Source organism: Acyrthosiphon pisum, unplaced genomic scaffold, assembly GCF_005508785.2.
Source record: "Acyrthosiphon pisum isolate AL4f unplaced genomic scaffold, pea_aphid_22Mar2018_4r6ur Scaffold_21041;HRSCAF=22866, whole genome shotgun sequence".
NCBI lineage: Eukaryota > Metazoa > Arthropoda > Insecta > Hemiptera > Aphididae > Acyrthosiphon > Acyrthosiphon pisum.
Genome location: NW_021770465.1, coordinates 22,600 through 44,732, shown reverse-complemented (window position 1 = coordinate 44,732; position 22,133 = coordinate 22,600). Strand labels below are relative to the sequence as shown.

The window sequence follows — 22,133 nt, the reverse complement described above, 5'->3', positions numbered from 1 at the left end:
TCACTGTATAATGGATGTATTAAATTTGAATTCAATGATATAATATCATTGTATAAGAAAAACGATTCTGAGCGGAGACGGTATGTCAGTCTAGGTATAAGACATAATATTATATTATAGTCTATAGTATTTTAAAAAAATTGATCTATATTAGGTACCTATAATAAATTCCAAATTAATCATATCATAATATTTATTAGGTACTTATAACGCGTTATACATCAACAAAAAACCGTGGTACTATCATAGATATATAATAGTATACTTTAGAAGTTTCAAGTACCCGCACGAATAATATTATACAATCACAACAAAATAACTAAAATAGTTATCCTAGGTTTTTAATATGTAATTTCGTCCAAATTTGTACTTAAAATGACTATAAAAATAAACTGGGTAAATGTATTTTTTAGATTTTTTGGTAACAGAATTAATAACTTATGTGGAATCTTGTTTTAAATTTTCAATTCTTAGATACAAAAATTGAACATTTTATAAATTTTTAACTACAAAATAATTTTTCAAATTAAAATTTGATAAATTTTGTCAAAATTTGATCTTTAAATGCTTATAAAAAAAAATTGTGCCTATGTATTTTAAATATTTTTCAACTGATATTGTAACAATATATCAGGAGCTTTGTATTAATTTTATACACTTTTTGGCCCAACAGATAAAACTTTATTGATATTTATAGAAAAAAAAACTAAAAAAATTTAAAACTGAAAATGTCCGTAAACAGCTCAAAAAGAGTCAAAATATTTTCAAAATTGTATGGTGTATAGGAAATGCTAATATTAACATTCAGTAAAATTTTCAAGTTTCTACAGTCACTCGTTTTTTAATTACAACAAAATAAGAAAATTGTTACGTAAGAAATCGAGTGAATATCAAATGTTGTAAAAATATGAATTTCAAACGCCCATAAAAATTTAATTTGAGTTTCTTATAGATATTTTTTGTTTGATAAAGGTAGATAATCTTATAAGGAATCTTGTATTACATTTTCATATCTTAGATTTAAAAAGAAAAATTTTTATGAATTTCTAACTTGAAATAATTTGCAAATTTTCGTGATTTTTCCATATTTTGTCATTTTTTGAACTTTAAATGCTTATAAAAAAAAACTGTGACTAACGATTTTTAATATTTTTCATCTGCCTTTGAAACAATATACTAGGAGCCTTCTATTAAATTTTCAAGCTTTTTTATCCAACAAATAAAATTTTATTGATATTTTTAGAAAAAAAACTAAAAAAAAATGAAAACTGACAATGTCCGTAAAGAGCTCAAAATAAGTCAAAATATTTTGAAAATTTTATCGTGTATAGAAAATGGAAATGTAAACATTCAGTCAAAATTTCATGTATCCACGGTCTTTTTTTTTAAAGTTACACCAAAAACCAAAATCGATTTTCTCGAAAACAGATTTTGCGTAAAAATTCCCGTTTTTCCTTAATTTTTCTTTTGTTTTTCCCGGCGCTTTTGAAAACTACTGGGAAATTTAAATTTTGACCTCCCCAATGCACCAACGATATTCACTTTCTGATCGAACAAGATACTGAAGTTGAAAATCGTAGCATTATTTCGACTACTTATCGTGTTATCGTGTACACAGACACAAAAAAAATAAAAAAAAAATAAAAAAGGTGGGTAAGTGGATTTCGCTCTGCTGTACAGTAGGTTACAAGTGGGTCACTGTATAATGGATGGTATTAAATTTGAATTCAATGATATAATATCATTGTATAAGAAAAACGATTCTGAGCGGAGAAGGTATGTTAGTCTAGGTATAAGACATAATATTATATTAGGTACCTATAATAAATTCCAAATTAATCATATCATAATATTTATTAGGTACTTATAAGTTATAACGCGTTATACATCAACAAAAAACCGTGGTACTATCATAGATATATAATAGTATACTTTAGAAGTTTCAAGTACCCACGAATAATATTATACAATCACAACAAAATAACTAAAATAGTTATCCTAGGTTTTTAATATGTAATTTCGTCCAAATTTGTACTTAAAATGACTATAAAAATAAACTGCGTAAATGTATTTTTTAGATTTTTTGGTAACAGAATTAATTACTTACGTGGAATCTTGTTTTAAATTTTCAATTCTTAGATACAAAAATTGAACATTTTATAAATTTTTAACTACAAAATAATTTTTCAAATTAAAATTTGATAAATTTTGTCAAAATTTGATCTTTAAATGCTTATAAAAAAAAAATTGTGCCTATGTATTTTTAATATTTTTCAACTGATATTGTAACAATATATCAGGAGCTTTGTATTAAATTTATACACTTTTTGGCCCAACAGATAAAACTTTATTGATATTTATAGAAAAAAAAAAACTAAAAAAATTGAAAACTTACAATGTCCGTAAACAGCTCAAAAAGAGTCAAATTATTTTAAAAATTTTATCGTATATATAAAATGCTAATATTAACATTCAGTGAAATTTTCAAGTTTCTACAGTCACTCGTTTTTTAATTACAACAAAATAAGAAAATTGTTACGTAAGAAATCGAGTGAATATCAAATGTTGTAAAAATATGAATTTCAAACGCCCATAAAAATTTAATTTGAGTTTCTTATAGATATTTTTTGTTTGATAAAGGTACATAATATTATAAGGAATCTTGTATTACATTTTCATATCTTAGATTTAAAAAGAAAAATTTTTATGAATTTATAACTCGAAATAATTTGCAAATTTTCGTGATTTTTCCATATTTTGTCATTTTTTGAACTTTAAATGCTTATAAAAAAAAACTGTGACTAACGATTTTTAATATTTTTCATCTGCCTTTGAAACAATATACTAGGAGCCTTCTATTAAATTTTCAAGCTTTTTTATCCAACAAATAAAATTTTATTGATATTTTTAGAAAAAAAAACTAAAAAAAAATGAAAACTGACAATGTCCGTAAAGAGCTCAAAATAAGTCAAAATATTTTGAAAATTTTATCGTGTATAGAAAATGGAAATGTGAACATTCAGTCAAAATTTCATGCATCCACGGTCATTTTTTTTAAAGTTACACCAAAAACCAAAATCGATTTTCTCGAAAACAGATTTTGCGTAAAAATTCCCGTTTTTCCTTAATTTTTCTTTTGTTTTTTCCGGCGCTTTTAAAAACCACTGGGAAATTTAAATTTTGACCTCCCCAATGCACCAACGATATTCACTTTCTGATCGAACAAGATACTGAAGTTGAAAATCGTAGCATTATTTCGACTACTTATCGTGTACACAGACACAAAAAAAATAAAAAAATAAATAAAAAAATAAAAAAATAAAAGGTGGGTAAGTGGATTTCGCTCTGCTGTACAGTAGGTTACAAGTGGGTCACTGTATAATGGATGGTATTAAATTTGAATTCAATGATATAATATCATTGTATAAGAAAAACGATTCTGAGCGGAGACGGTATGTTAGTCTAGGTATAAGACATAATATTATATTAGGTACCTATAATAAATTCCAAATTAATCATATCATAATATTTATTAGGTACTTATAACGCGTTATACATCAACAAAAAACCGTGGTACTATCATAGATATATAATAGTATACTTTAGAAGTTTCAAGTACCCACGAATAATATTATACAATCACAACAAAATAACTAAAATAGTTATCCTAGGTTTTTAATATGTAATTTCGTCCAAATTTGTACTTAAAATGACTATAAAAATAAACTGCGTAAATGTATTTTTTAGATTTTTTGGTAACAGTATTAATTACTTACGTGGAATCTTGTTTTAAATTTTCAATTCTTAGATACAAAAATTGAACATTTTATAAATTTTTAACTACAAAATAATTTTTCAAATTAAAATTTGATAAATTTTGTCCAAATTTGATCTTTAAATGCTTATAAAAAAAAATTGTGCCTATGTATTTTTAATATTTTTCAACTGATATTGTAACAATATATCAGGAGCTTTGTATTAAATTTATACACTTTTTGGCCCAACAGATAAAACTTTATTGATATTTATAGAAAAAAAAAAACTAAAAAAATTGAAAACTTACAATGTCCGTAAACAGCTCAAAAAGAGTCAAATTATTTTAAAAATTTTATCGTATATATTAAATGCTAATATAAACATTCAGTGAAATTTTCAAGTGTTTCTACAGTCACTCGTTTTTTAATTACAACAAAATAAGAAAATTGTTACGTAAGAAATCGAGTGAATATCAAATGTTGTAAAAATATGAATTTCAAACGCCCATAAAAGTTTAATTTGAGTTTCTTATAGACATTTTTTTTTTTTGGTAAAGGTAGATTATCCTATAAGGAATCTTGTATTACATTTTAAAATCTTAGATTTAAAAAGAAAAATTTTTATGAATTTATAACTCGAAATAATTTGCAAATTTTCGTGATTTTTCCATATTTTGTCATTTTTTGAACTTTAAATGCTTAAAAAAAAAAAAACTGTGACTAACGATTTTTAATATTTTTCATCTGCCTTTGAAACAATATACTAGGAGCCTTCTATTAAATTTTCAAGCTTTTTTATCCAACAAATAAAATTTTATTGATATTTTTAGAAAAAAAACTAAAAAAAAATGAAAACTGACAATGTCCGTAAAGAGCTCAAAATAAGTCAAAATATTTTGAAAATTTTATCGTGTATAGAAAATAGAAATGTAAACATTCAGTCAAAATTTCATGCATCCACGGTCATTTTTTTTTAAAGTTACACCAAAAACCAAAATCGATTTTCTCGAAAACAGATTTTGCGTAAAAATTCCCGTTTTTCCTTAATTTTTCTTTTGTTTTTCCCGGCGCTTTTGAAAACTACTGGGAAATTTAAATTTTGACCTCCCCAATGCACCAACGATATTCACTTTCTGATCGAACAAGATACTGAAGTTGAAAATCGTAGCATTATTTCGACTACTTATCGTGTACACAGACACAAAAAAAATAAAAAAATAAAAAAATAAAAAAATAATAAAAAAATAAAAAAATAAAAAAGGTGGGTAAGTCGTGGATGTCGCTCTGCTGTACAGTAGGTTACAAGTGGGTCACTGTATAATGGATGGTATTAAATTTGAATTCAATGATATAATATCATTGTATAAGAAAAACGATTCTGAGCGGAGACAGTATGTCAGTCTAGGTATAAGACATAATATTATATTATAGTCTATAGTATTTTAAAAAAATTTATCTATAATAGGTACATATAATAAATTCCAAATTAATCATATCATAATATCTATTAGGTACTTATAACGCGATATACATCAACAAAAAACCGTGGTACTATCATAGATACCTATATAATAGTATACTTTAGAAGTTTCAAGTACCCACTAATAATATTATACAATCACAACAAAATAACTAAAATAGTTATCCTAGGTTTTTAATATGTAATTTCGTCCAAATTTGTACTTAAAATGACTATAAAAATAAACTGTGTAAATGTATTTTTTAGATTTTTTGGTAACAGAATTAATAACTTACGTGGAATCTTGTTTTAAATTTTCAATTCTTAGATACAAAAATTGAACATTTTATAAATTTTTAACTACAAAATAATTTTTCAAATTAAAATTTGATAAATTTTGTGAAAATTTGATCTTTAAATGCTTATAAAAAAAAATTGTGCCTATGTATTTTAAATATTTTTCAACTGATATTGTAACAATATATCAGGAGCTTTGTATTAAATTTATACACTTTTTGGCCCAACAGATAAAACTTTATTGATATTTATAGAAAAAAAAAACTAAAAAAATTGAAAACTTACAATGTCCGTAAACAGCTCAAAAAGAGTCAAAATATTTTCAAAATTGTATGGTGTATAGGAAATGCTAATATAATTATTCAGTAAAATTTTCATGTATCTGCAGTTATTCGTTTTTGAATTACAACAAAATAAGGAAATCGCTACATGAGAAATCGAGTGAATATCCAATGTTGTAAAAATTTGAATTTCAAACGATCATAAAAATTTAATTTGACTTTCTTATAGATATTTTTTGTTTGATAAAGGTAGATAATCTTATAAGGAATCTTGTATTACATTTTCATATCTTAGATTTAAAAAGAAAAATTTTTATGAATTTCTAACTCGAAATAATTTGGAAATTTTCGTGATTTTTCCATATTTTGTCATTTTTTGAACTTTAAATGCTTATAAAAAAAAACTGTGACTAACGATTTTTAATATTTTTCATCTGCCTTTGAAACAATATACTAGGAGCCTTCTATTAAATTTTCAAGCTTTTTTGATAAACAAATAAAATTTTATTGATATTTTTAGAAAAAAAACTAAAAAAAAATGAAAACTGACAATGTCCGTAAAGAGCTCAAAATAAGTCAAAATATTTTGAAAATTTTATCGTGTATAGAAAATGGAAATGTAAACATTCAGTCAAAATTTCATGCATCCACGGTCATTTTTTTTAAAGTTACACCAAAAACCAAAATCGATTTTCTCGAAAACATATTTTGCGTAAAAATTCCCGTTTTTCCTTAATTTTTCTTTTGTTTTTCCCGGCGCTTTTGAAAACCACTGGGAAATTTAAATTTTGACCTCCCCAATGCACCAACGATATTCACTTTCTGATCGAACAAGATACTGAAGTTGAAAATCGTAGCATTATTTCGACTACTTATCGTGTACACAGACACAAAAAAAATAAAAAAATAAATAAAAAAAAAAATAAAAAAACACACATCATTGTAAAATCAATACATTCATCGTTTCACTCAGAATCTAAAATTGAAAACTTACAATGTCCGTAAACAGCTCAAAAAGAGTCAAAATATTTTCAAAATTGTATGGTGTATAGGAAATGCTAATATAATCATTCAGTAAAATTTTCATGTATCTGCAGTTATTCGTTTTTGAATTACAACAAAATAAGGAAATCGCTACATGAGAAATCGAGTGAATATCCAATGTTGTAAAAATTTGAATTTCAAACGATCATAAAAATTTAATTTGACTTTCTTATAGATATTTTTTGTTTGATAAAGGTAGATAATCTTATAAGGAATCTTGTATTACATTTTCATATCTTAGATTTAAAAAGAAAAATTTTTATGAATTTCTAACTCGAAATAATTTGCAAATTTTCGTGATTTTTCCATATTTTGTCATTTTTTGAACTTTAAATGCTTATAAAAAAAAAACTGTGACTAACGATTTTTAATATTTTTCATCTGCCTTTGAAACAATATACTAGGAGCCTTCTATTAAATTTTCAAGCTTTTTTGATAAACAAATAAAATTTTATTGATATTTTTAGAAAAAAAACTAAAAAAAAATGAAAACTGACAATGTCCGTAAAGAGCTCAAAATAAGTCAAAATATTTTGAAAATTTTATCGTGTATAGAAAATGGAAATGTAAACATTCAGTCAAAATTTCATGCATCCACGGTCATTCGTTTTAAAGTTACACCAAAAACCAAAATCGATTTTCTCGAAAACATATTTTGCGTAAAAATTCCCGTTTTTCCTTAATTTTTCTTTTGTTTTTCCCGGCGCTTTTGAAAACCACTGGGAAATTTAAATTTTGACCTCCCCAATGCACCAACGATATTCACTTTCTGATCGAACAAGATACTGAAGTTGAAAATCGTAGCATTATTTCGACTACTTATCGTGTACACAGACACAAAAAAAATAAAAAAAAAAATAAAAAAAAAAATAAAAAAATAAAAAAATAAAAAAACACACATCATTGTAAAATCAATACATTCATCGTTTCACTCAGAATCTAAAATGTCAAATCACTGTGATACACTAATTTAGGTGTACATGCATCAATCATTACATTACATTTTAATAGTAAGTATAAAACTATTACTACACAAAAAACATTTAATTTTTAGTTTATTTTCAGTAGAATATAATATTATATTCTTTAGTATTTAATATCACATCTGAGATTGAGTTATATTTTCTTATACCTTGAAATAACATAAAGAATAGTGAAGTATATTTATATCAAAATATAAATAGAACAAATTTAAAATATGATATATTATGTGAAAACGAAATGAGAACAAGGTATTTATTGATAAAAATAAGATACCGGATAATAAATTACTGTTGTCGAGAAATGTAATGAAAATTTACCCTGTATAGTATCATAAGACTCAATAAATTATAAAATATTAAAATATTAACCATTGGGCATTGAACATATTTGGTGTTAACTATTTTCAGGTTAACATAATATAAAATACTTATTTATTATTTATTTACTTACTTATGTTAACAATAATTGTTTAGTATAAATAAATAAAAATGTTGCAGACTTAAATGACATGGGCAATATTTTTTTAGATGTTACTGATAATTTGCTTCAGAAATTTGCTTAATTCATAATTTGATTGTAGAATGTTTCAAATCTTCAGTCACTTCAATACCTTTAAAGATTTGAAACAGTAAACAAATATTTTTTTTTCTTATTTTACTCTTATTCATATAATGTATATTATATTTAGGTTTAAAAAATTGAGCATTATAAACATTGTGAACAGCTGAGGTCAATTTTTTTTTACTTTAGAACTGTTACCTTGTTCTTGTCAAAATTGGGGATTTTCTCTTCAGGTTTTAGAAAATCTTCCATTGTCTTATCTAGTTCGGGGAATTACCTAGTGTAAATGAAATATGCTACGTCGTAGTTTGACCAATATGACGTATGTGTATACAACATTGACAAATAATTACTGGCCGATCCTCCGATACTATCTCTCAATATATAATCTAACCGGTGATTCAAATCTAGACATAATATTTAATATTTCACATTAGATATTATTATATTGATTCATAGTAAATATAAAAAAATAAATAAATAACATACTTTCAACTGGAGTACTATTTCTTGATAGTGGACAGGTATTAATTTCAAACTGATTTGAACTATTGGCTTTACTATCATTGCTGCTTAACATATTATTAAGCCAAGTACTTATTCTACGAATTCTACGAATGAACGTTTCATTAGTCTCTTCAAAGCTAGTATCTATGTTTCCAATTAGTTCTAAAGGAACTTCAGAGTAATCACATTTGATACCATGGGCCTGAATACCAACAGGTTTATAGCGACAATAATCTTTTGCAACTAATGGTTCAAACCTGAGATAATAAAATATTAAACATTCTCACTCTCACAAATGTCAAATATACGAGTACATAATTCAATAACTAATATTATAAATAAAGTGTACCTGTAAGCAACAGGATCTGTAGGATGGTAAATATTATATACTTTTTTGGCCAACCACATTGGGAACAAGTTTAAGTTTTCTTTGAATATTTCATTTTGACGTAATGCCAAAAACACTGACAATGGTGAACCCAAGCAGAAGAAATTCTCCAACTAAATATTAATACAGAAGATTAACAATTTATATACAATGATGCAATATTTACAATTATTTATCTTAATTATAATAATATAATATAACATACCTCAAAATTTAAATGTATTCTTGGACTACTGTCACTCCGTTTAATCTAGAATCAATGAAATATGTTATAATATTAAATATGTAGACAAGAACAAATATTTAATATTACTCACAAATGGTTCCCATCCGGTTATAATATCATATGAAATTACACTACCCAAAGAGTGTGCCATTATTGACACTTTGAAGTCATGGTGTGGGTGCCGTTCTACAAATTCTGAATGTAGCCTATTCAGCTCGTTTGCCAAACTGTTTTGTATTTCCCGACCATATATAGGAGAAGTGTAGTACATGATATCCATAGCTGATGAATTTAATATTTGCCGTATTTTTTTCAAATTTAATGGTGTTATCTGTTCAACTAACCCTGCGTTCAAAAGAAATATAAAAGATAATAATACTGTATAATATTTCATTGTTTTTATTATTTGAAATATATTACCTCCGTCAAAACTACACTGTGATCTCCAGTCCACAGGAAAAAACTCTGCCCTCTGTTCAGTACCTTGGAAATATTTATGTTTGATCCATTTAACGCAATCGCGAAATCTAAATTAAACATAATAGCAATATTAAAATATTAAACAATAAACACATGATAATTATTTCATATTGGGTAATATTGCAAAGTAAACTTACTGTGAAGTATTTTTTATTATTTTTTTATTATCTATTTTATGACCAATTCCATGAATCACAAATACGAGATGAGTTATATCGTTCAGTTTGTCCTTTTCATTGGCATCAGTTTTGTATGACCTGATCAGTTTGTATCCTGCAGCTAAAAAAATCATAAAATGTAAAATAGTACAGTAAAAATTCCCGTTTTTCCTTAATTTTTCTTTTGTTTTTCCCGGCGCTTTTGAAAACTACTGGGAAATTTAAATTTTGACCTCCCCAATGCACCAACGATATTCACTTTCTGATCGAACAAGATACTGAAGTTGAAAATCGTAGCATTATTTCGACTACTTATCGTGTACACAGACACAAAAAAAATAAAAAAAAAATAAAAAAATAAAAAAACACACATCATTGTAAAATCAATACATTCATCGTTCCACTCAGAATCTAAAATAACAGAAAGGAGGTAATAGCCTATAGAGAAATGTGAATTAAGATAAAATTATGTTAGAAAATAGCGTTATTTTTCTGTAAATTCCTTCAGCTGGATTAAAACCACCGAGGTTGTCGTAGAGTATTTCATAATATTTGTTTTGAATTCATATTCAATCCCAAGCCCTTACGCTTAGAATATATTATACACTTTTGAGTATCACGTATGCCTAACAACAAATTGCTATAGTATTATGTAGTATTGTAGTATAACTCTACAGACAGATATACCTAGTTGTTATCTGCAGCTTCATTGTAAACCATAAAATCGAACATTTTGAATCCGATCTTAGTCATATTCGATTTAAAGTTACAGGTCTATAATATATTTATATACACACACATGAGTGTTCTGTAGATTGTAGCCGCATTATTCACAAAACCCCAAATCTTGTTCTTCTTATACTTTTCCAATAACTATAATAGGATTCTCAAAAATCTCAAAAAACTGTACAAATTTGAAATTCCTAAATTTATTAGGTCAAAATGTAATCCTTTATAATTAATATGTAATAATATGTAGTATGTATGATTTAATACCTTACTGAGCGAAAAAGTATATACTTTAATGTATAAAATGGTATATGTGTATGATATTGTAATTCAAATGGTGATTATATTGATTTCTAAGAAATATAATATAAACGACAAAAACAGGTACCGTTTTAAGTTTTAACTGAGACATATAGTATAACATAACACACCTATTACTTTTTATTTGTTCATAGAAATATATACAATGTGCTTACAAAAGTTAAGTAAAATACCTAACCTGTGGATCTTACAGTATTAGTAAACATAGCTATTTTATAACAATCATATTTTGATAATTTATTCATTATTTTGAATAGTAAAGTATTAAAACATTCATACTACATATTGCTTTTTATAAAGGATTACGTTTTAATCAAATAAATTTAGACATTTTAAATTCGTACAGTTTGTTGGGATTTTTGGGAATTCTATTATAGGTGTTGGAAAAAGATTAGAAGAACAAGATTTGGTGTGTTGCGAATTATGCGTCTACAATCTACACATAACACTCATGTGTGTGTATATTTTATTATATATTATATAATATGATATATACACCTGCAACTATGAATCGAATAAGACTAAAACCGGATTCAAAATGCGTAAATGTATTTTTTAGATTTTTTGGTAACAGTATTAATTACTTACGTGGAATCTTGTTTTAAATTTTCAATTCTTAGATACAAAAATTGAACATTTTATAAATTTTTAACTACAAAATAATTTTTCAAATTAAAATTTGATAAATTTTGTCCAAATTTGATCTTTAAATGCTTATAAAAAAAAATTGTGCCTATGTATTTTTAATATTTTTCAACTGATATTGTAACAATATATCAGGAGCTTTGTATTAAATTTATACACTTTTTGGCCCAACAGATAAAACTTTATTGATATTTATAGAAAAAAAAAACTAAAAAAATTGAAAACTTACAATGTCCGTAAATAGCTCAAAAAGAGTCAAATTATTTTAAAAATTTTATCGTATATATAAAATGCTAATATTAACATTCAGTGAAATTTTCAAGTTTCTACAGTCACTCGTTTTTTAATTACAACAAAATAAGAAAATTGTTACGTAAGAAATCGAGTGAATATCAAATGTTGTAAAAATATGAATTTCAAACGCCCATAAAAATTTAATTTGAGTTTCTTATAGATATTTTTTGTTTGATAAAGGTACATAATATTTATATTATAAGGAATCTTGTATTACATTTTTATATCTTAGATTTAAAAAGAAAAATTTTTATGAATTTATAACTCGAAATAATTTGCAAATTTTCGTGATTTTTCCATATTTTGTCATTTTTTGAACTTTAAATGCTTATAAAAAAAAACTGTGACTAACGATTTTTAATATTTTTCATCTGCCTTTGAAACAATATACTAGGAGCCTTCTATTAAATTTTCAAGCTTTTTTATCCAACAAATAAAATTTTATTGATATTTTTAGAAAAAAAACTAAAAAAAAATGAAAACTGACAATGTCCGTAAAGAGCTCAAAATAAGTCAAAATATTTTGAAAATTTTATCGTGTATAGAAAATGGAAATGTAAACATTCAGTCAAAATTTCATGCATCCACGGTCATTTTTTTTAAAGTTACACCAAAAACCAAAATCGATTTTCTCGAAAACAGATTTTGCGTAAAAATTCCCGTTTTTCCTTAATTTTTCTTTTGTTTTTCCCGGCGCTTTTGAAAACCACTGGGAAATTTAAATTTTGACCTCCCCAATGCACCAACGATATTCACTTTCTGATCGAACAAGATACTGAAGTTGAAAATCGTAGCATTATTTCGACTACTTATCGTGTACACAGACACAAAAAAAATAAAAAAAAAAATAAAAAAATAAATAAAAAAATAAAAAAATAAAAAAACACACATCATTGTAAAATCAATACATTCATCGTTCCACTCAGAATCTAAAATGTCAAATCACTGTGATACACTAATTTAGGTGTACATGCATCAATCATTACATTACATTTTAATAGTAAGTATAAAACTATTACTACACAAAAAACATTTAATTTTTAGTTTATTTTCAGTAGAATATAATATTATATTCTTTAGTAATTAATATCACATCTGAGATTGAGTTATATTTTCTTATACCTTGAAATAACATAAAGAATAGTGAAGTATATTTATATCAAAATATAAATAGAACAAATTTAAAATATGATATATGTGAAAACGAAATGAGAACAAGGTATTTATTGATAAAAATAAGATACCGGATAATAAATTACTGTTGTCGAGAAATGTAATGAAAATTTACCCTGTATAGTATCATAAGACTCAATAAATTATAAAATATTAAAATATTAACCATTGGGCATTGAACATATTTGGTGTTAACTATTTTCAGGTTAACATAATATAAAATACAACAATGAATTGTTTAGTATAAATAAATAAAAATGTTGCAGACTTAAATGACATGGGCAATATTTTTTTAGATGTTACTGATAATTTGCTTCAGAAATTTGCTTAATTCATAATTTGCTTGTAGAATGTTTCAAATCTTCAGTCACTTCAATACCTTTAAAGATTTGAAACAGTAAACAAATATTTTTTTTTCTTATTTTACTCTTATTCATATAATGTATATTATATTTAGGTTTAAAAAATTGAGCATTATAAACATTGTGAACAGCTGAGGTCAATTTTTTTTTACTTTAGAACTGTTACCTTGTTCTAATTGTAAGTCAAAATTGGGGATTTTCTCTTCAGGTTTTAGAAAATCTTCCATTGTCTTATCTAGTTCGGGGAATAACCTAGTGTAAATGAAATATGCTACGTCGTAGTTTGACCAATATGACGTATGTGTATACAACATTGACAAATAATTACTGGCCGATCCTCCGATACTATCTCTCAATATATAATCTAACCGGTGATTCAAATCTAGACATAATATTTAATATTTCACATTAGATATTATTATATTGATTCATAGTAAATATAAAAAAATAAATAAATAACATACTTTCAACTGGAGTACTATTTCTTGATAGTGGACAGGTATTAACTTCAAACTGATTTGAACTATTGGCTTTACTATCATTGCTGCTTGACATATTAAGCCAAGTACTTATTCTACGACTGAATGTTTCATTTTCTTTTTTTACATCTGGGGCTTTAGCTTCAGTTCCATTAGTCTCTTCAAAGCTAGTATCTATGTTTCCAATTAGTTCTAAAGGAACTTCAGAGTAATCACATTTGATACCATAGGCCTGAATACCAACAGGTTTATAGCGACAATAATCTTTTGCAACTAATGGTTCAAACCTGAGATAATAAAATATTAAACATTCTCACTCTCACAAATGTCAAATATACGAGTACATAATTCAATAACTAATATTATAAATAAAGTGTACCTGTAAGCAACAGGATCTGTAGGATGGTAAATATTATATACTTTTTTGGCCAACCACATTGGGAACAAGTTTAAGTTTTCTTTGAATATTTCATTTTGACGTAATGCCAAAAACACTGACAATGGTGAACCCAAGCAGAAGAAATTCTCCAACTAAATATTAATACAGAAGATTAACAATTTATATACAATGATGCAATATTTACAATTATTTATCTTAATTATAATAATATAATATAACATACCTCAAAATTTAAATGTATTCTTGGACTACTGTCACTCCGTTTAATCTAGAATCAATGAAATATGTTATAATATTAAATATGTAGACAAGAACAAATATTTAATATTACTCACAAATGGTTCCCATCCGGTTATAATATCATATGAAATTACACTACCCAAAGAGTGTGCCATTATTGACACTTTGAAGTCATGGTGTGGGTGCCGTTCTACAAATTCTGAATGTAGCCTATTCAGCTCGTTTGCCAAACTGTTTTGTATTTCCCGACCATATATAGGAGAAGTGTAGTACATGATATCCATAGCTGATGAATTTAATATTTGCCGTATATTTTTCAAATTTAATATCACGTCTTGTGCTTATTATAAAAAATAATACTTTACATATTGTATAATTAATATATAAAAAAAAATATATATATATTGTCCTTTAGACCAATGGGCCCCAGGGAAAATAAAAATGCACGGAATGAATTTCAGATAGGATATTCCAGTTGTCAGGCGCAATTTATATCACCGCGGCAGGTATATAATATCATAATAATAATATGATAAATAATATTATATGTTTCAATCTTCAGTCACTTCAATACCTTTAAAGATTTGAAACAGTAAACAAATATTTTTTTTTCTTATTTTACTCTTATTCATATAATGTATATTATATTTAGGTTTAAAAAATTGAGCATTATAAACATTGTGAACAGCTGAGGTCAATTTTTTTTTACTTTAGAACTGTTACCTTGTTCTTATTGTAAGTCAAAATTGGGGATTTTCTCTTCAGGTTTTAGAAAATCTTCCATTGTCTTATCTAGTTCGGGGAATAACCTAGTGTAAATGAAATATGCTACGTCGTAGTTTGACCAATATGACGTATGTGTATACAACATTGACAAATAATTACTGGCCGATCCTCCGATACTATCTCTCAATATATAATCTAACCGGTGATTCAAATCTAGACATAATATTTAATATTTCACATTAGATATTATTATATTGATTCATAGTAAATATAAAAAAATAAATAAATAACATACTTTCAACTGGAGTACTATTTCTTGATAGTGGACAGGTATTAACTTCAAACTGATTTGAACTATTGGCTTTACTATCATTGCTGCTTGACATATTAAGCCAAGTACTTATTCTACGAATGAACGTTTCATTTTCTTTTTTTACATCTGGGGCTTTAGCTTCAGTTCCATTAGTCTCTTCAAAGCTAGTATCTATGTTTCCAATTAGTTCTAAAGGAACTTCAGAGTAATCACATTTGATACCATGGGCCTGAATACCAACAGGTTTATAGCGACAATAATCTTTTGCAACTAATGGTTCAAACCTGAGATAATAAAATATTAAACATTCTCACTCTCACAAATGTCAAATATACGAGTACATAATTCAATAACTAATATTATAAATAAAGTGTACCTGTAAGCAACAGGATCTGTAGGATGGTAAATATTATATACTTTTTTGGCCAACCACATTGGGAACAAGTTTAAGTTTTCTTTGAATATTTCATTTTGACGTAATGCCAAAAACACTGACAATGGTGAACCCAAGCAGAAGAAATTCTCCAACTAAATATTAATACAGAAGATTAACAATTTATATACAATGATGCAATATTTACAATTATTTATCTTAATTATAATAATATAATATAACATACCTCAAAATTTAAATGTATTCTTGGACTACTGTCACTCCGTTTAATCTAGAATCAATGAAATATGTTATAATATTAAATATGTAGACAAGAACAAATATTTAATATTACTCACAAATGGTTCCCATCCGGTTATAATATCATATGAAATTACACTACCCAAAGAGTGTGCCATTATTGACACTTTGAAGTCATGGTGTGGGTGCCGTTCTACAAATTCTGAATGTAGCCTATTCAGCTCGTTTGCCAAACTGTTTTGTATTTCCCGACCATATATAGGAGAAGTGTAGTACATGATATCCATAGCTGATGAATTTAATATTTGCCGTATATTTTTCAAATTTAATATCACGTCTTGTGCTTATTATAAAAAATAATACTTTACATATTGTATAATTAATATATAAAAAAAAATATATATATATTGTCCTTTAGACCAATGGGCCCCAGGGAAAATAAAAATGCACGGAATGAATTTCAGATAGGATATTCCAGTTGTCAGGCGCAATTTATATCACCGCGGCAGGTATATAATATCATAATAATAATATGATAAATAATATTATATGTTTCAATCTTCAGTCACTTCAATACCTTTAAAGATTTGAAACAGTAAACAAATATTTTTTTTTCTTATTTTACTCTTATTCATATAATGTATATTATATTTAGGTTTAAAAAATTGAGCATTATAAACATTGTGAACAGCTGAGGTCAATTTTTTTTTTACTTTAGAACTGTTACCTTGTTCTTATTGTAAGTCAAAATTGGGGATTTTCTCTTCAGGTTTTAGAAATCTTCCATTGTCTTATCTAGTTCGGGGATACCTAGTGTAAATGAAATATGCTACGTCGTAGTTTGACCAATATGACGTATGTGTATACAACATTGACAAATAATTACTGGCCGATCCTCCGATACTATCTCTCAATATATAATCTAACCGGTGATTCAAATCTAGACATAATATTTAATATTTCACATTAGATATTATTATATTGATTCATAGTAAATATAAAAAAATAAATAAATAACATACTTTCAACTGGAGTACTATTTCTTGATAGTGGACAGGTATTAACTTCAAACTGATTTGAACTATTGGCTTTACTATCATTGCTGCTTGACATATTAAGCCAAGTACTTATTCTACGAATGAACGTTTCATTTTCTTTTTTTACATCTGGGGCTTTAGCTTCAGTTCCATTAGTCTCTTCAAAGCTAGTATCTATGTTTCCAATTAGTTCTAAAGGAACTTCAGAGTAATCACATTTGATACCATGGGCCTGAATACCAACAGGTTTATAGCGACAATAATCTTTTGCAACTAATGGTTCAAACCTGAGATAATAAAATATTAAACATTCTCACTCTCACAAATGTCAAATATACGAGTACATAATTCAATAACTAATATTATAAATAAAGTGTACCTGTAAGCAACAGGATCTGTAGGATGGTAAATATTATATACTTTTTTGGCCAACCACATTGGGAACAAGTTTAAGTTTTCTTTGAATATTTCATTTTGACGTAATGCCAAAAACACTGACAATGGTGAACCCAAGCAGAAGAAATTCTCCAACTAAATATTAATACAGAAGATTAACAATTTATATACAATGATGCAATATTTACAATTATTTGGCGGTCGGACTTAGTTTCGAAGTTATAGCTTAATGAAGTTCGCTATTTTACGATTTTTGCACGTTCGCGCGTCACTAGTTCACTGCACCTATTAGGTACGAATATTAATTTTTTTTCGCTCTTACCTGAAAACTCGATAGCAATTAATCTATTATTGTAATAATTGTAGTATAGGCTTAGTGCCTTAGTACATAAGGTTCATTAGTCATGTTGCCATAATATAATATTTATCAACCGGAATATAATATTATGTCAATATGAACGAGAACGACTTATCAGTTAGATATGACTGATATGGGCTGATCATTTTTACCACGGTATTCTGTTTTACCCACGGTTTAAGATATAACCGTTGTTTTACCTCATTTTATTTGTGTTTCACGCACGGTAAAAGCACAGAATAATGGTACTATTATGATAGTAGTATACTAGTATCTATAACCTATGTTTCACTGAAATTTCAAAAACTCAAGAATTAAAGTATAATAGTAAAAATTAAACATTTTAGTAATTTTGTTATACATTTTAGAATATGTTATAAGCCGGTGTGTTGTCATCTTCGCTGTTCAAGTCGTATTTGACGTATATGTCTAATTATTTTTTTTATTAAAGCCAAGGTTTTCGACTACAGCTGCAAACAATATATACAAATTTGAATGGTAATTGATTTGCTATTTAAGCCACGAGGGGGTTAGGGGCCGAGCCTCTATAAACTTATATTACTGGTCATCGAGTATAGCGACCGGAGCCGGTAGGCGAAGGGAGGTCCCTTGAGTGTGGCGACCGGAGCCTCTACAAATGTGTTACTTTAATTAACAAGATTAAAATTACTTGTTAGGTCGTCCGTCTGCCCGCATATTGCATTATTGTATTATTGTATTATGGTATTATTGTTAAAGGCCAAGAGGCTACATATTATATTTATATTATATTGAATTATTATAAACCTACCTGGCAATTTATTATTTTATTTATTTAATTAAAAAAAAAAAAAACATCATTATTATTATTGCTCAATAAAAGGTACAGAACTGCCAACGCATATTATTGTTTTTCATTTTATATTTTATAAGCATATATATATAATATGATTCAGTCGTGAAGGCAAAACTTGTTTTATATTAATAAGAGCTGACAGCGGCAACATTTTGGTGACCTCGACGTGATTTATTATTATTTATATTATATATGCTTTGTGTGGCAGTTATTAAAGTTGATTAAAAACTTATAATATTATAAACTTATAATTTAAAAATTGTTCAGGTTGGTTTACATCATATTATTCATCAAGTAATTTGAAAATTGTCATTATTATATTTAATTATTTGATTTATTTGTTGTGAACCATTATTATTAATATTTTTTGCTATCATAAGAACAAAATTGTTTCCACATATAGGTGATTTAATATTATATTCTAACATCAAGACATCACAACAACTCAAATTCATCTCAAGACATCATTCAACCTAACAACACCATGCCAAGCAATCCAAATCCAACTGAGCTGCGCAAATGGAACAGAAAGATTGATACACTATGTGCCATCATCGAAGACCATTTTGCTTTTGCTTCTCAATACACAAGTGAATCAAACAATATTTCCCAGGTCAAGGTAAGACTTGAGGAACTTAATGAATTTTCTGAGAAATTTGAAGAATATCAAGCTGAGTTAGAAATGTTAGATGACAAAAAGGATGCTGATTGGATCAATGTTCGAAGATCATTCCGAAACCGATTGTGTGATGTTAAGGCTGCGTTACTCAAAATCATAGATGATCATGTTATCCATCCAGACAATGTATCTAGTCCATCAATGAGCTCAGCCAGATCTCAACAACATTTAAATACATTCAACTCTATGAGGTATCCACCATGTGCTCTTCCTACATTCAGTGGTGATTGGCAGCAGTGGTCATCCTTTATAGATACATTCAATTCAATGTTTCATAATGAGCATTCAAACTTACCGCTAGTTCAACGCTTTCATTACTTAAGGTCATGCCTTGCAGGGCAGGCTAGTGATGTTATCAAATCTATTCCTACTACTGCAGAACATTTTCAATATGCTTATGATCTGTCGGTAAATCGGTATGAAAACAAGAGTGCTATAATCCAGTCACACATTCGCTCACTACTCGAGACATCCAAGGTGGTCTCACCGTCTTGTAGTGAACTGCAAAAGCTGCATCATCATGTCACATCTAACATCAATGCCCTCAAGTCCTTGCAGCAACCAGTCGAACAGTGGGATGCATGGTTGGTCACTCTTTTATGTAGTAAAATGGATAGTGCTACAGTAGGGGAGTGGTATCTACAGTATAAGAGTAAAGATCTGCCTTCCTACGTGGCTGTAGAACAATTTCTAGCAAACAGAATAACAGCCTATGAGGCAGGGGATATGAATTGTCTGTCAAATGAACCAAGAAAAATGTCAACAAAAAGTTCAAATAACAAAACATTTGAAAAAGGCATTGTTTGTAAAATCTAAAGAAAAAGGTTTGGGCAAATGTCCGTTATGTACTGAGCATCATAAATTATATGCTTGCAGTAAATTCAACAACATGAGTACAAATGATAGAAGGAACTTTGTGATGAAATCAAGGCTTTGTTTCAACTGTCTTAACTTTGGCCATCAAGTTTCTTCTTGTTATTTTCCTACATGTCCTCGTTGTGGGGAAAGGCATAATTCAAAGCTTCATGAGGAACAAGCAAACACCAGTAATCAAGATGCTTCTATCGCCAATGATGTTGAAAGACCTGAACCCCATGCAACAGCTATGTACACTGAAATATCAGCTCAGGAAGCTGAAAATCTAAATGTTATTTTAGCCACTGCCATTGTCAATGTATGCGACACTTTTGGGCGCATGCATTCATGCCGAGCTGTCCTGGACTCTGGTTCTCAATTAAATTTCATTACAAATTCTTGTGCTAAAAGACTTAACTTGTCTACTGCTTTGCATACACTTAACATTGTTGGAGTCTCTGCTATGGCATCAACAGCCAAACAACTCCAAGATACGATTATGACCTCACGTTTTGGTGATTTCAAGACAACTATCAAGTTCTACTCTCTGCAGACTATAGTCAGCGCCTTGCCTTCTCAGGTGCTCATTCGGGACAACTTGAAAATGCCTCATAACATACACAACCAGTTGGCAGATCCAAACTTCCATAGTCCTGGTCCTATAGATGTGTTATTAGGTGCTGATATATTCTTTGATGTACTTTATGGTGAAAAGTTTCCATTATCAAATTTAGCTTGCTTGCATCGTACCAAGTTGGGATGGATAGTAACAGGCAAAATCTACCACAGGTTGATTGCCTACCTGCCAATATACTGCTGTGAATCAGAATTTTTATTCTGGGCAACGGAAAAGTTAAGATAAGTTTTGAACACCATACACCGAATAACCAATTGAATACAGTTTGAGTCATATAGAGTTGGTACATTTAACGGGCAACGAGGTGCATGGGGTCGGCTATTTTTAATAAAAATATATTTATCATTTATACCACTAGGTAGAAACATTTCAATACGTTTCCATTAACCGTTTTGTATATTTACTTGCCGATCACATTAAACGATAAAATTTGAATAAAAAATTATACATATCATCGTCCGAAGAAAAAATAAACAACCAATCACGAGCGAAGCTGTGACGGGTCGGCTAGTATACAATAATATGGTACTAAGATTTATATACAACTATTTTATTTATTAATTTAAAAGGACAAGGAGAGTTTCGCATTCACAATATAGATAATATAATATAAGTTAATTTGTATTAAATATTTATTTTAAGCTTTACAATTATCTGAGGTGCTGTTAATGAACGGTCTCCTATTTTCGTGATTCATATTTGTATATATTTTTCTATGTTATCCTTATCGCTTATTGTATTTATTTTGTAAACAGATTGAATATATTTAAATAAAAAATAAAAAAAATTTGCATTTATCATAATTTTAATGAATATTTTGATTATTAAACTAAATCCATTTTTCTCTCTGTATGCTTAGATTAAGTTGTTCTTTATATTA

General features: G+C 27.2%; 5 protein-coding genes across 7 annotated transcripts in view; 1 reads left to right on the top strand and 4 right to left on the bottom strand.

Moving 5' to 3' along the window:
- Positions 1 to 8,588: 8,588 nt before the first annotated feature.
- LOC107882143 (phospholipase DDHD1-like) lies at positions 8,589 to 10,288 on the bottom strand. Its single transcript, XM_016804204.2, has 7 exons — positions 10,120 to 10,288; positions 9,923 to 10,029; positions 9,594 to 9,847; positions 9,482 to 9,526; positions 9,238 to 9,389; positions 8,871 to 9,145; positions 8,589 to 8,788 (listed from the first exon to the last, which is right to left on the bottom strand). Exons 1-7 carry the CDS (start codon positions 10,272 to 10,274, stop codon positions 8,655 to 8,657), a joined length of 1,122 nt encoding a protein of 373 aa, XP_016659693.1. The 5' UTR covers positions 10,275 to 10,288; the 3' UTR covers positions 8,589 to 8,654.
- Positions 10,289 to 13,532: 3,244 nt separating this feature from the next.
- On the bottom strand, positions 13,533 to 15,624 carry LOC103309374 (phospholipase DDHD1). 3 transcript variants are annotated; one of them, XM_008184654.3, is made up of 7 exons: positions 15,507 to 15,624; positions 14,879 to 15,123; positions 14,767 to 14,811; positions 14,523 to 14,674; positions 14,129 to 14,430; positions 13,831 to 14,046; positions 13,533 to 13,681 (listed from the first exon to the last, which is right to left on the bottom strand). In XM_008184654.3, the coding sequence occupies exons 2-7, from the start codon at positions 15,065 to 15,067 to the stop codon at positions 13,635 to 13,637; spliced, it is 951 nt and encodes a 316-aa protein (XP_008182876.1). In that variant the 5' UTR covers positions 15,068 to 15,123; positions 15,507 to 15,624; the 3' UTR covers positions 13,533 to 13,634. The 3 variants fall into 3 exon arrangements, with proteins under 3 accessions (XP_008182876.1, XP_029348078.1, XP_029348079.1); XM_029492218.1 differs by lacking the exon at positions 15,507 to 15,624 and having other exon boundaries at positions 14,879 to 15,386; XM_029492219.1 differs by lacking the exon at positions 15,507 to 15,624 and having other exon boundaries at positions 13,533 to 13,691; positions 14,879 to 15,383.
- LOC107882145 (phospholipase DDHD1) lies at positions 15,388 to 16,780 on the bottom strand. Its single transcript, XM_008184653.3, has 5 exons — positions 16,555 to 16,780; positions 16,443 to 16,487; positions 16,199 to 16,350; positions 15,805 to 16,106; positions 15,388 to 15,722 (listed from the first exon to the last, which is right to left on the bottom strand). The coding sequence occupies exons 1-5, from the start codon at positions 16,741 to 16,743 to the stop codon at positions 15,514 to 15,516; spliced, it is 897 nt and encodes a 298-aa protein (XP_008182875.2). The 5' UTR covers positions 16,744 to 16,780; the 3' UTR covers positions 15,388 to 15,513.
- Positions 16,781 to 17,224: 444 nt separating this feature from the next.
- Positions 17,225 to 18,329, bottom strand: LOC100568763 (probable phospholipase C20G8.02, mitochondrial). The gene is made up of 4 exons (XM_008184652.3): positions 18,212 to 18,329; positions 17,873 to 18,024; positions 17,479 to 17,780; positions 17,225 to 17,396 (listed from the first exon to the last, which is right to left on the bottom strand). The coding sequence occupies exons 2-4, from the start codon at positions 17,929 to 17,931 to the stop codon at positions 17,248 to 17,250; spliced, it is 510 nt and encodes a 169-aa protein (XP_008182874.1). The 5' UTR covers positions 17,932 to 18,024; positions 18,212 to 18,329; the 3' UTR covers positions 17,225 to 17,247.
- Positions 18,330 to 20,650: 2,321 nt separating this feature from the next.
- The window catches only part of LOC107883680, a 3,957-nt gene continuing 2,474 nt past the window's right edge, over positions 20,651 to 22,133 (top strand). Inside the window, exon 1 of the mRNA XM_016804201.1 lies at positions 20,651 to 21,382. Within this exon, the coding sequence (XP_016659690.1) occupies positions 20,651 to 21,382 (732 nt within the window). The remainder of the gene's footprint in view (positions 21,383 to 22,133) is intronic.